Raw genomic sequence first — 12,915 nt, 5'->3', positions numbered from 1 at the left:
ACAATGTACTGCTGATCATGAGCAGGAAAAAAGCGTCCATAAGTTCTACTAAAAGCTGTCTGTGTCTTCTAGACCTAAGCAATAAATCTATGAACAGAAATTACAGGGGTATTCCCATCTCCAAAATCCTATCTCAATATGTAGTAATAATAATATTAGCAAATACCTCCAATTAGAAATGTAGGGTAGTTCTTTTGATTCGCTATGTCACTTACCCCATGTGCAGGGCACTTCTTTAGTGACAGTCAGCAGTTAGTGGTGATAAGCATGGATACCTAAGCTACTGCAATGCCCTGCACATGGGGTAAGTGACATAGCAAATCAGAAAAACTACACTAATTTGCTATTAGTATTATTAAACCTACTATATGTTGGGATATAGTATTGTAGATGTGAATACTACTTTAAGTTCCCTCATATGCAGCCTCCCGAGCACTGCCCATCTGCTTGGTGCCAATTCTCTGGACTCATGGCCTGAATTTCAATAGTAATTACATTAGAAACATCAAATGTTCAGTCTTTATTATTCCTAGAAACCCCTTAGGCTTAAAATGAAAAAAGGACGCAAAGTATGTAAGTATAATGAGAAACATATAACCAAGAAATCTTACCATGTCAAGAAACAATAGTGCAGACGTGTACATTGGATTGCGATTCAGTAATATGGAATGAGACGTAGCAATACTTACTTGCTGGAGAGGGTGTGCTATATCCACTGAGAGGGAGCTGGTGCTGTACTCCGGGCAAAGCTCCTGGAGGGGACACACCACCAAGCATGTGAGGAAAGAAGAAGGCATAGTGAGGAACAGGGTATCCATTCATGTGACCAGGCCCAGACGGCGGGCAGGGAGAATCGTTACTAGTCATTGCCAGGTACCCAGCCTACCAGACTGGTTCAAACCTTTCGAATTTCCATCTATAATTGACCCAAAGAGGGGATACACCCCCCAAAAACGAGTAGAAAGGTGAAGTAGATCCAAGGCTCAAAGTTGAGATCCAACAAGAGGTTAGCACACTTGCAGGTTTAGTGGTCAAAAATCCTGTAGAAGATGAAGAATTCTGCTGGCGTTGAGAATGCCATGGACCAGGAGAGGAGCAATCAGACTTATTGATGATGTGGTAGGTACTTGACACAGCAGGAATCACTACAAGACAAAAATCATAAAAACGTTGGAACTAAGAGAAGTATTCTGACTAAAAGAAACAGACATGGAGCACTTCCAAAAGATAAATAAAATATTACATCTCCAAGCCTAGATCTTAGACATACCAAGAAAAATGCCAGACAGATTCTTCTCTGTCCCTCATCCCTACTTCCATTTCCATAATTCTCTTTTCCTGGAATCTTCTCCAATGAATCAGTAGGACCTCACCGGTCTCAATCTGCCTACATCAACCCATGTCTTCCACCATTAGCAAAAGGTGTACTACTACTCTAATACAAAACCTCAATATTTTGATGTCATGTAGATCGCCTCCTGGAACGTGCTCCTGTCCCTCAGCTTCACCACTTTATTTACCATTCTTCTTTTTTGGTTGCATCTACTGATGCCCCATCTTTGATGAATAATGCCATCCTTTAAACCCACCTATTGCCTTCTCCAGCGTCCCCCACTCCATTTCTTCACCATCATGCTTTCTCTTAGCTTCCCCAGTATGTATCACTCGGGGACAGATGCCTGCAGTGTGGGACGCAGTGGATCCATCACGCTGATTACATGCTGGCTGGGAAGGGGGATTTGGGAGAATTTTTTTTTTATTCTTGGATTCAAGGGTCGTAAATCTCAACGCGGCGTGAGAAAAGACCCGTCCTTACAGTTCAATTACACCAAGCTAATGAGCCACCCAAGAAAAATGGGGCTATCGAAGATCTGTACAGGAGTCAGAACAAGAGAAAGGCAGGGAGGGGGAGAGATGCTCCGCAAAGCCAAGACAAATCAAGAGATTGTCAGAAGAGACATTCATGAAGAAAGCAGGACAGACAGTCGGATAAAGATGCTGAGGACAAAAAGAGAAGAAGGACAGAAAACAAAATGAGAAAAAGGCAACAAAGAATAGTACAAAGCCTTGAAGAAGATAGGTTGAGAGACACTAGGAACAAAAAAAAGACAGAAACTCACAGAAATATAGAAAAAAAATACACAAATATGAACATAATCCAGTGGACACAGAAAAGACAGCACACAGCAACAGACATGTACAATGGCCCATAACTAAAAACACATACAGAGAAGAGGAGGGAGAGGATAAGAGACATGCAATGTGCTCCCTATATGTGCGGCTAAAAATGTGCCAGTCACAGGATAGACCGCAAGAGACATGCACAGTGGCTAGAGACACACAGCAGAGTGAGAGGATAGAAAGTAAGAGACATGCACAATAGCTAGAGACACACAGAGAAGAGAAATGAGAGGATAGACAGTAAGAGACACACAGCAGAGGAATGAGAGGATAGACAGTAAGAGACACACACAATGGGTAGAGACACACAGCAGAGGAGTGAGAGGAAAGACAGTAAGAGACATGCACAGTGGCTAGAGACACACAAGAGCAGAGGAATGAGAGGATAGAAAATAAGAGACATGCACAATAGCTAGAGACACAGAGCAGAGGAATGAGAGGATAGACAGTAAGTGACATGCACATTGGCTAGAGACACAGAGCAGAGGAATGAGAGGATAGACAGTAAGAGACACAGTGGCTAGAGACACACAGCAGAGGAGAGGAAAGACAATAAGACAAGCACAGTGGCTAGAGACACACAAGAGCAGAGGAATGAGAGGATAGAAAGTAAGAGACATGCACAATAGCTAGAGACACAGAGCAGAGGAATGAGAGGATAGACAGTAAGTGACACGCACATTGGCTAGAGACACACAGAGCAGAGGAATGAGAGGATAGAAAGTAAGAGACATGTACAATAGCTAGAGACACAGAGCAGAGGAATGAGAGGATAGACAGTAAGAGACACACACAGTGGCTAGAGACACAGAGCAGAGGACTGAGAGGATAGAAAGTAAGAGACATGCACAGTGGCTAGAGACACACAGAGCAAAGGACTGAGAGGATAGACAGTGAGAGACAATGCCCGTGACTTGAGACACACAGAGAGCAGGGAACTGAGAGAATAGACAGTAAGAGATATGCGCAGTGGCTAGAGACACGCAGAGAGCTGAGAGGCTAGACAGTAAGAGACATGCATAGCGGCTAGAGACACACACAGAAAGCAGAGGAGTGAGAGGATAGAGAGTACGAGACACGCACAGCGGCTAGAGACACGTATACAGTGCCTACAAGTAGTATTCAACCCCCTGCAGATTTAGCAGGTTTACACATTCGGAATTAACTTGGCATTGTGACATTTGGACTGTAGATCAGCCTGTAAGTGTGAAATGCACTGCAGCAAAAAAGAATGTTATTTCTTTGTTTAATTTTTTTTTAAATTGTGAAAAGTTTATTCAGAGGGTCATTTATTATTCAACCCCTCAAACCACCAGAATTCTGTTTGGTTCCCCTAAAGTATTAAGAAGTATTTCAGGCACAAAGAACAATGAGCTTCACATGTTTGGATTAATTATCTCTTTTTCCAGCCTTTTCTGACTATTTAAGACCCTCCCCAAACTTGTGAACAGCACTCATACATGGTCAACATGGGAAAGACAAAGGAGCATTCCAAGGCCATCAGAGACAAGATCGTGGAGGGTCACAAGGCTGGCAAGGGGTACGAAACCCTTTCCAAGGAGTTGGGCCTACCTGTCTCCACTGTTGGGAGCATCATCCGGAAGTGGAAGGCTTATGGAACTACTGTTAGCCTTCCACGGCCTGGACCGCCTTTGAAAGTTTCCTCCCGTGCCGAGGCCAGGCTTGTCCGAAGAGTCAAGGCTAACCCAAGGACAACAAGGAAGGAGCTCCGGGAAGATTTCATGGCAGTGGGGACATTGGTTTCAGTCAATGCCATAAGTAACGTACTCCACCGCAATGGTCTCCGTTCCAGACGAGTCCATAAGGTACCTTTACTTTCAAAGCGTCATGTCAAGGCTCGTCTACAGTTTGCTCATGATCACTTGGAGGACTCTGAGACAGACTGGTTCAAGGTTCTCTGGTCTGATGAGACCAAGATCGAGATCTTTGGTGCCAACCACACACGTGACGTTTGGAGACTGGATGGCACTGCATACGACCCCAAGAATACCATCCCTACAGCCAAGCATGGTGGTGGCAGCATCATGCTGTGGGGCTGTTTCTCAGCCAAGGGGCCTGGCCATCTGGTCCGCATCCATGGGAAGATGGATAGCAAGGCCTACCTGGAGATTTTGGCCAAGAACCTCCGCTCCTCCATCAAGGATCTTAAGATGGGTCGTCATTTCATCTTCCAACAAGACAACGACCCAAAGCACACAGCCAAGAAAACCAAGGCCTGGTTCAAGAGGCAAAAAATCAAGGTGTTGGAGTGGCCTAGTCAGTCTCCTGACCTTAACCCAATTGAAAACTTGTGGAAGGAGCTCAAGATTAAAGTCCACATGAGACACCCAAAGAACCTAGATAACTTGGAGAAGATCTGCATGGAGGAGTGGGCCAAGATAACTCCAGAGACCTGTGCCGGCCTGATCAGGTCTTATAAAAGACGATTATTAGCTGTAATTGCAAACAAGGGTTATTCCACAAAATATTAAACCTAGGGGTTGAATAAAAATTGACCCACACTTTTATGTTTAAAATTTATTAAAATTTAACTGAGCAACATAACTTTTTGGTTTGTAAGATTTATGCATCTGTTAATAAATCCTGCTCTTGTGTGAAGTTTGAAGGCTCTAACTTATTTGCATCTTATCAAACCTGCTAAATCTGCAGGGGGTTGAATACTACTTGTAGGCACTGTACAGAGCAGAGGTGTGAGGATAGACACTAAGGGTCCCGTTTCACTTAGCGACGCACCAGTGATCCCGACAACGATACGACATGGTAGGGATTGCTGGTGCGTCGCTAAATGGTCGCTAGTGAGCTGTCAAACAGACAGATCTACTCAACGACGCAGCATCGATCCGGTGATCCATATAACAACCTCGGTGGTCATTGGGACCTTGTCACACAGCAGCTTTTCTGACGATTCCCAGCCGCGTCCCTGAGTTCTGCGTCGCCAACGAGGTCGCTCGTCGGGGTCAAACACAGCGATGCATGCTGGCCAGCGGGACACCAGCGATCAAAAAAATGGCCCAGGACATTCGAGCATGATCAGCGATATCCAGCGAGGGGCCGGTCGCTGCTGTGTGACACACAAAACGAGATCGCTGTAGCGTCACAAAATAGGTGACGCTTCAGCGATCTCGCTATGTGACGGGGGCTTTAGAAATGCGCGGTGGCAGAAAGATAGAGAGACACATAGATAGGAGAGACAGAGGATACACAACACAGAGAATAGACTGCGAGACATCACAGTGGATCACAACTGGAGATATACAAAGCAAAGAAGAGTCACAAATACACAGCAGAGAATAGATAAGGACAAGTATGGTGGTTGAGGATCATATCTGGAGACATATAATATACACAAAGGACAGTCAGAAACACAAATGGACACCCACACATCCTGGACACATGCTCAGACCAGGGGATAGACAGACACGCATATTAGAGATGGCGCGAAGAGATAAGCATGTGAAATAAAGCCAAAACAAATAATACACACAAACAAGGCGCACGGACAGGCAAAGAATGAGACACAAAAATACACACACAAAAGACTTGCAAACACACACCTGCAGAACGGCCAACAGAGAAGTACATAGCGGATAATAGATACACAGAGTACAATCCCAACAAACGTCAGTGATTCAAACATTCCGATCCAACTATTAATAATTGGACAGAACATCTATATCTGTTTATTAAAAAGCTAAGGGTCTGCTACAATGGCGAGAACATCACTTGATCACTACAACCATGGAGTTTAACAACTGTTGGCACGGGCATTCCCACACAAGGCAATGTATACGTCAAACGTCATGGTCCATGGGAAAATCTTTCCTACTGTAACAAAGCATCTTTGTATGATCAGCTAGCACACACTATATGGTAAAGATCTTTTGTTGGATAATCGCAACTTTTAGGCTGTGTGCACACGCTGCGGATTCTGCTGCGGATCAGCAGCGGATTTTGCCCTGCAGATCTGCAGCAGTTTCTGCTGCGGTGTACAGTACCATTATTCCCTATGGGAATTAAAAACCGCTGTGCAGACGCTGCGGAATTTTCTGCGCGGATTTTGCTGCGGTTTCAAATCCGCAGAAAGAATTGTATGTCTATTCTTTCTGCGGATTCCGCAGCGGTTTACCATCTCCTCCATTGTGGAGATCATAAACCGCAGGCTAATCCACAGATAAACCGCAGGTCTTTTGACCTGCGGATTTATCTGCGCATTTTGCAAAATCCACGCGGATGAATCCGCAGCATGTCCACAGCGTGTGCACACAGCCTTACAGGCCGGGAAATTGTTCTTGGTCAGCAGAACATGGATTTATATAATCAGGGATATTCAGCCGATAATAATGGAAGTGAGGAGTGGGGCCGAGGTAGGAGACAGTTTCTGTGAGCCCTTTCACGTCATTGACCAATGAAACTGAAGCAAAAAGAGTAGGGATTGACTTCCTATGTTGTGAATCCCTACTGGTTATTGGCAGAAGGGCAATTTCTTGCATTACAGCCTCATGAGTCGTATACAATACTAAGGTCTAAGAGACAAGATATGTATTATTTCTAGAAAATAAATCCTAGCAGCAAGTTAGCTCCAGAATGATCTTCAATGGGGTTGTCTTCTGCAGGATATAAGTCAAATTCAAAACAAAGTATGAATTCCGGGGCCAGTAACTTCCTCCATGTGCAGCTTGGTGTGCTCATCAACATGGCAAACAATGCACATCCTATGTGCCAACTGCCCACACGGCCAAGTCTTGCACATTCTGCAATTTTTGCCACATGGATCTGAAAATTGCTCTTATGAATTGGCCCAGTGACTTAATTATTATTATAATATTAATTATGCTGGTCTGAACTGACCCTTACCAACCCTGATGTAGTAGGCGCATACTACTGTGTCAGAACTAGGGATCACCAGGAGAATCTGGTATTCTAATGGGCTTGTTCAACCCATGCATAACATAACAAATAACATAACGATACATGGCTAGGGAAACAAAAATGCTGCTAGACGGACAATGGATACGGACAGTGAAAAAAATACTGCACACTGGTTATATTGGGGGCAAATGGACCTGTATAGGGTCAGATATAGTCAAATAAATGACCCTAGAAGAGAAGAAAGCAAAAAGTGTAAGGCTCCCTTCACACAGCGGTTTTGCTGCACCGACGATGCCATAGAGGCAAAGAGTATAATTTTGCCGACAGAGTCAACATGTGCTCTGACTTACCTAATTTCCAGATGTATATGCCTACTAGATGCGGTCACTCATACATAGTAGGCTATAGATAAAAAAAAAAAAGTAAGCAAAAAATATACTAGCCCAGATTCATTAAGACTGTCATTTTGAATGTGAATCTTGATGAAGTGTGTGCTGGGGTAAAAAGCGCCAAATTAATTTAAAGGGAACCCGTCACTAGATTCATTCTGCCTGATTCTTGGCCATCATGAATCAGAGCATTACTGTACAATTGCAGTTAGGTATGTTTTTCTCTGAAATGCTGCAGTGTTTCAGAGAAAACAGTTTAAAAAGCCAATCCTGGGGATGAGAGGGACAGACCTGACTAGCCTTGGGGAGCCTCAGTCGGCTTCTCCTCACCTTGTTCCAGAGGCTCCAGGTCTCTCTCATGCGTGTACATAGTGAAAGATATATCAATTACCTGGTGCCCTTGGGGGGGGGGAGCCATATAAAGGGAACCCGTCACCTGTTTTGGCTGCTATAAGATGCGACCATTGACCACTGCCTTTCAGGGCTTATCTTCTATAATGCAGTAGATAAGCCCCCCCCCCCCCCCCCCGATCCAACCTGCAAGAGAAGAAGAATAAGTTTTTTATACTGACCTGCAGGGCGGTCCGGTCCAATGGGTGCCTCCCATCTTCTTGCGATGCCACCTTCCTGCTTCTTCATCACTTTCCGGCATTGCGCTCCTGCGCAGGCATAGTTATCTGCCCTGTTGAGTACTGCAGTGCGCAGGCAGCAGACCTCTCTGACCTTTCCCGGCACCTGTGCACTGCAGTACTTTGCTCTGTCCTCAACATGGCAGATAAGTGCGCCTGCGCAGGAGCGCAATGCCGGAAAGTGATGAAGAAGCAGGAGGGTGGCATCGCAAGAAGATGGGAGGTGTCGGACCCAGACTTGTGACACCCATCGGACCAGACCGCACCGGACCACCCTCCTGGGTGAGTATAATAAAACTTACAGTATTTTTCTTATCTTGCAGGTCTGATCGGGGGCTTAGCTACAGCATTATAGAAGATAAGCACTGAAAGGCAGTGGCCGTATCTTATAGCGGCCAAAACAGGTGACAGGTTCGCTTTAAGGTCGTCATCGGACTAGTCAGTTTCTACCCATGGTCCCCGGCCGGCTTTTCAAAGTATGTTTGTTCTAAAACCTGGTGTAAAACTGCTTCATGCATTGATCCCATAGACTAATATAAAAAGATAAGATGTCCATGTATATTTATTTGCTGGTTGACCTTGATATCTTCCTTGGCAATCTGACAACAATGAAATATGAATGGACGCCAGTGGATGCCATCAGCTATTTATTCTTGTAAAGAGAAAATAAACAAATTAATACTCTAGGTTGCGGGTTTTTTTTTATTAATTATCTAATCTTTTCAATTGGCAAAACCAGAAAATGACAACGTCTTCGCTCAAGACAACCGTTTGGATCACACACGGTACTTACCAATCAGGCAAAGTCTTGCCTTCCCCAGTCTCATGCCAATATCGAAATACATATGAGACATTTTCTCATGACCACTGAAGAAAAAGGTCTACTTACAAGTAGCATGTACAATACATCACTGCCGAGGAAAGGAATAAAGCAGAAGTTCTGTTCCTGGGGATTCTTGAGATCTCATGTAAATGTCCCGCTGATTGATTTTGCATATGAAATAATTAAAATTATCAATCAACCAACAAAGTGATTAAAAAAACCTTCTCTCTCATTTACCCAGGATGATTACCATTATAAATGCTTATTGCCCTGTTATGGTCTGCATTGGGCCAATTATGACTCTGCATGAATGGGCCTTAAGAGACCGACAGATATGAGACGGTGATCGATAAGGAGGATTAGCTCTGGAAATACCAGACCAACCAAATGAAAGCAAAAACACTTTTTCAGCAAATTAAAGCCCACTACAACACAATGAGGAAATGTCCTACAAGCTGCCATGAAGTTGGCCACCTCGCCAGGCAGGGAAGCGATTACCATAAATCCCATCTAGATGACCTTGTTGATCACAATCTGTACATGAAGCCTACTACTAATGTAGCTTATTAATATATATGGCTTAAAATAAGTGAAAAACTTGTAAAGTCCTCCAAACCCAATAATTTAAGCTGTTGACAACTTAATGTGTATAAGGCCTTGATAACAGTCCCATAATGTGGAAAGATAGGGCATATAGGAAGTGTCTAGCAAATTACTTACAGTATTTCCAACTGTGCCCAAGTATCAGCAGAAAAAACCCAGGGTAAGAACACATCCTCAAGCTGATCAAACAGAAAGGATGGCTCTTGACCAAACATTAGACTACCCCTTATAGCTTTTCCCCCCCCAAAATGGCTTCATCGAGAACTCGTTTTTAACTGGGATAGCGGAAAAAATGGCTTTTGTCCCATGAAAAAATAAAGGATTGAATGTTGAAATACCAACTGCATCATTCTTCTTTTGCTCAACATCATCTTTCAAGAGCGAGTCCGGAGGTCCCTATATATCAGATGGTCAGCAGGTCCCACCATAATGGTTTGGCCAATTTTCATCCAATGTGTATGGGGGCCTTAAGCTATTTTTGACCTTCATGAACAGGCAATGACACTTTAATTTTATTGGTCTTGGTACAAGGTTTTTTTTTTTGTTTTGTTTTTTTTTTTTTTTTTTTATAATGGATGAGCAGTATGTTCCCAAAGTTTCTTTTGAGAAGATTACCAGACTAAAACCTCCAGATGTATACATTTACTCGATAACAAGTGTCAGCTGTCACATGTAGATTTCTGTTGTAAAATAAAATATATACACAGTCATGGCCGAACCTGTTCGTCCCCTTGAAATTGTTCCAGAAAATGAAGAATTTCTCCCAGAAAATTATTGCAACTACGGTACAAGTTTTGTTTTACACATGTTTATTTCCTTTGTGTGTATTGAGGCAAAAAAAAAAAAAACTGAGAAAAAAAAGCAAATTAAATATCATTTTATACAAAACCCTCAAAATGGGCCTGACAAAACTGGTGGCATCTTTCCAAAATTGTGGGTAAACAACTTTGTTTCAAGCGTGGCAAGTAGCAGGTGTAGGCAATATGAAAATCACACCAAAAACCAGATAAAAGGGGGAAAAGTTGACTCAATCTTTGCATTACTTGCCTGTGTGTGCGCCACACTAACCATGGAGAACTGAAAGAGGGGAAGAGAACTGTCTGAGGACTTGAGAACCAAAATTGTTGAAAAATATTAACAATCTCCAGAGATCTTGATGTTCCTTTGACCATAGTGCACAACATAATCAAGAAGTTTACAACCCATGGTCCTGTAGCTAAATCTCCCTAGATGTGGACAGCAGAGAAAGATTGGTAAAAGTTGCAACACAGCATAGTCCAAATAGTGAATGAGCAGACCCAATCAAGTGTCCAAAATTTTGTCCGGACCATTTTTGGGGTTTTGTGTGAAATGATGTCCGATTTGCCTTTTTTTCTCATTTTTTTTTGTTGTTCCAATATACACAAAGGAACTAAACGTGTATAACAAAACATGTGTAATCGCAATAATTTCCCGGGAGAAATAATTCATTTTCTGGAACAACAACAACAACCAGGGGAAGAGTCTTGAGGAGATCATTTGCATATTCCCAGTGCCTTCTGGGATAAGTGAAGAGTCTCCGCGAGCTCAACGATCACTGGGTTTTGGCCGTTGCAGCTGAAAAGAGGAAATCGGATAACCAGGGGAAGAGTCTTGAGGAGATCATTTGCATATTCCCAGTGCCTTCTGGGATAAGTGAAGAGTCTTCGCGAGCTCAACGATCACTGGGTTTTGGCCGTTGCAGCTGAAAAGAGGAAATCGGAAAACCTGTCGGCGTGCGAATTTAGGCTCATCTTTCATTGTTTTTAAGAAATCTCAATATGGAAGAGGCCAGGAGCCATTTGGTGAGCTGCATTTCTTGCTACATGTTCACAGACTTACCAGTGGAAAAGCCAAACTTCACATGCCACAAATGCAAGCTTGTGTCCCTGTTGGAGGAAAAGTTGCAAAATCTCGAAGAGAGGTTAGCTACGTTGAAGATCATTAAGGAAGGTGAAGAGTTCTTGGACAGAGCAGAATTATCTCTTCATGTTACAGAAAGAGAAGAAATTCGAAGTGCACCTGAAGAAACAGAGGAATGGAGACATGTGACCCAGAGAAGCAGGAGGATCAGGAGGCAGTCATCACCCATACTGCTCAGAAACCAGTACCAGGCTCTCACGCAGGAAAACGATGAAGAAATACATCAGGATAAGACTTTGCCCACAAACAGCAACCTTGTACGCCTTCAGAGTCCTCCTGGATGGAGAAAGAAAAATGTTGTGAAGAAGAAACGGAGAGTGGTGGTCATGGGGGATTCCCTGTTGAGAGGAACAGAGGCCGCTATCTGCAGACCGGATATAACTTCAAGAGAAATGTGCTGTCTTCCAGGTGCAAAAATTAAAGATGTGTCTGACAGGATATCAGGACTCTTCAGACCTACAGATGACTACCCATTCCTGCTACTACATGTGGGGACAAATGACACCGCAAGAAATGACCTAGAAACCATCTGCAGAGACTTTGAAGACTTAGGCAAGAAAGTGAAAGAACTGGGAGCGCAGGTGGTTTTCTCTTCCATCCTCCCAGTGGATGGCCATGGAACAAGGAGGTGGAATAAGATTCTGCAGGTGAACAACTGGCTACGTCGATGGTGCCGTCAGCAAAGATTTGGATTTCTGGATCACGGAGTGAATTACTTATACGATGGACTACTTGCTAGAGATGGGGTGCACCTTACGAAGACTGGAAAGCATGTATTTGGAAGTCGCCTTGCTGCACTTGCAAGGAGAGCTTTAAACTAGAACAACATGGGAAGGGAAGCAAAAGACCAGAAAAAGCCATACACCTGACAAATGCTATTGAGAACTCTGCTATTAGAAGTGAAAAGGAAGAACAAAGACAAAAGAATCTAATTAATAAAAATATTGGAGAAAGAGAAACCAATCACAAACTAAACTGTTTCTATACTAATGCACAAAGCATGGGCAACAAACAAGGAGAATTGGAACTACTAACACAGGACAAGAAATATGATGTCATTGGAATCACTGAAACTTGGTGGGACGATACACATGATTGGAATACAAGACTAGAAGGATACAAATTATTTGCAAGAAACAGACTTGATAAACGAGGAGGAGGTGTCGCATTGTATGTTAGAAACGCGTATATCTGCACAGAGATTGAAGCTTCAGAGACTGGGAGTTCTGTGGAAACTGTTTGGGTAAGAATACAAGGACAGAACAATGGAAAGGACACCATTGTAGGCATTTACTACAGGCCGCCTGTGCAAGCTGAAGATATGGATGAACTCTTTATGCATCAAATGGCCAAGTTCTCCAAAAAATATGACATAGTTGTCATGGGAGATTTCAACTATCCAGACATTTGTTGGGAATCTCTCTCAGGCAAAACTAACAGGTCAAGGAAATTCTTATCC

General features: G+C 43.3%; 1 protein-coding gene across 1 annotated transcript in view; it reads right to left on the bottom strand.

Moving 5' to 3' along the window:
* Positions 1-12,915, bottom strand: part of RARA (retinoic acid receptor alpha) — a 147,239-nt gene that overhangs the window by 95,861 nt on the left and 38,463 nt on the right. Inside the window, exon 2 of the mRNA XM_073572617.1 lies at positions 690-1,145. Within this exon, the coding sequence (XP_073428718.1) occupies positions 690-867 (178 nt within the window). The 5' untranslated portion in view covers positions 868-1,145. The remainder of the gene's footprint in view (positions 1-689; positions 1,146-12,915) is intronic.

The sequence above is a fragment of the Dendrobates tinctorius genome, unplaced genomic scaffold (assembly GCF_039654945.1).
Source record: "Dendrobates tinctorius isolate UK_male_01 unplaced genomic scaffold, ASM3965494v1 ptg000032l, whole genome shotgun sequence".
NCBI lineage: Eukaryota > Metazoa > Chordata > Amphibia > Anura > Dendrobatidae > Dendrobates > Dendrobates tinctorius.
This window is presented reverse-complemented; position numbering and strand designations above follow the sequence as displayed.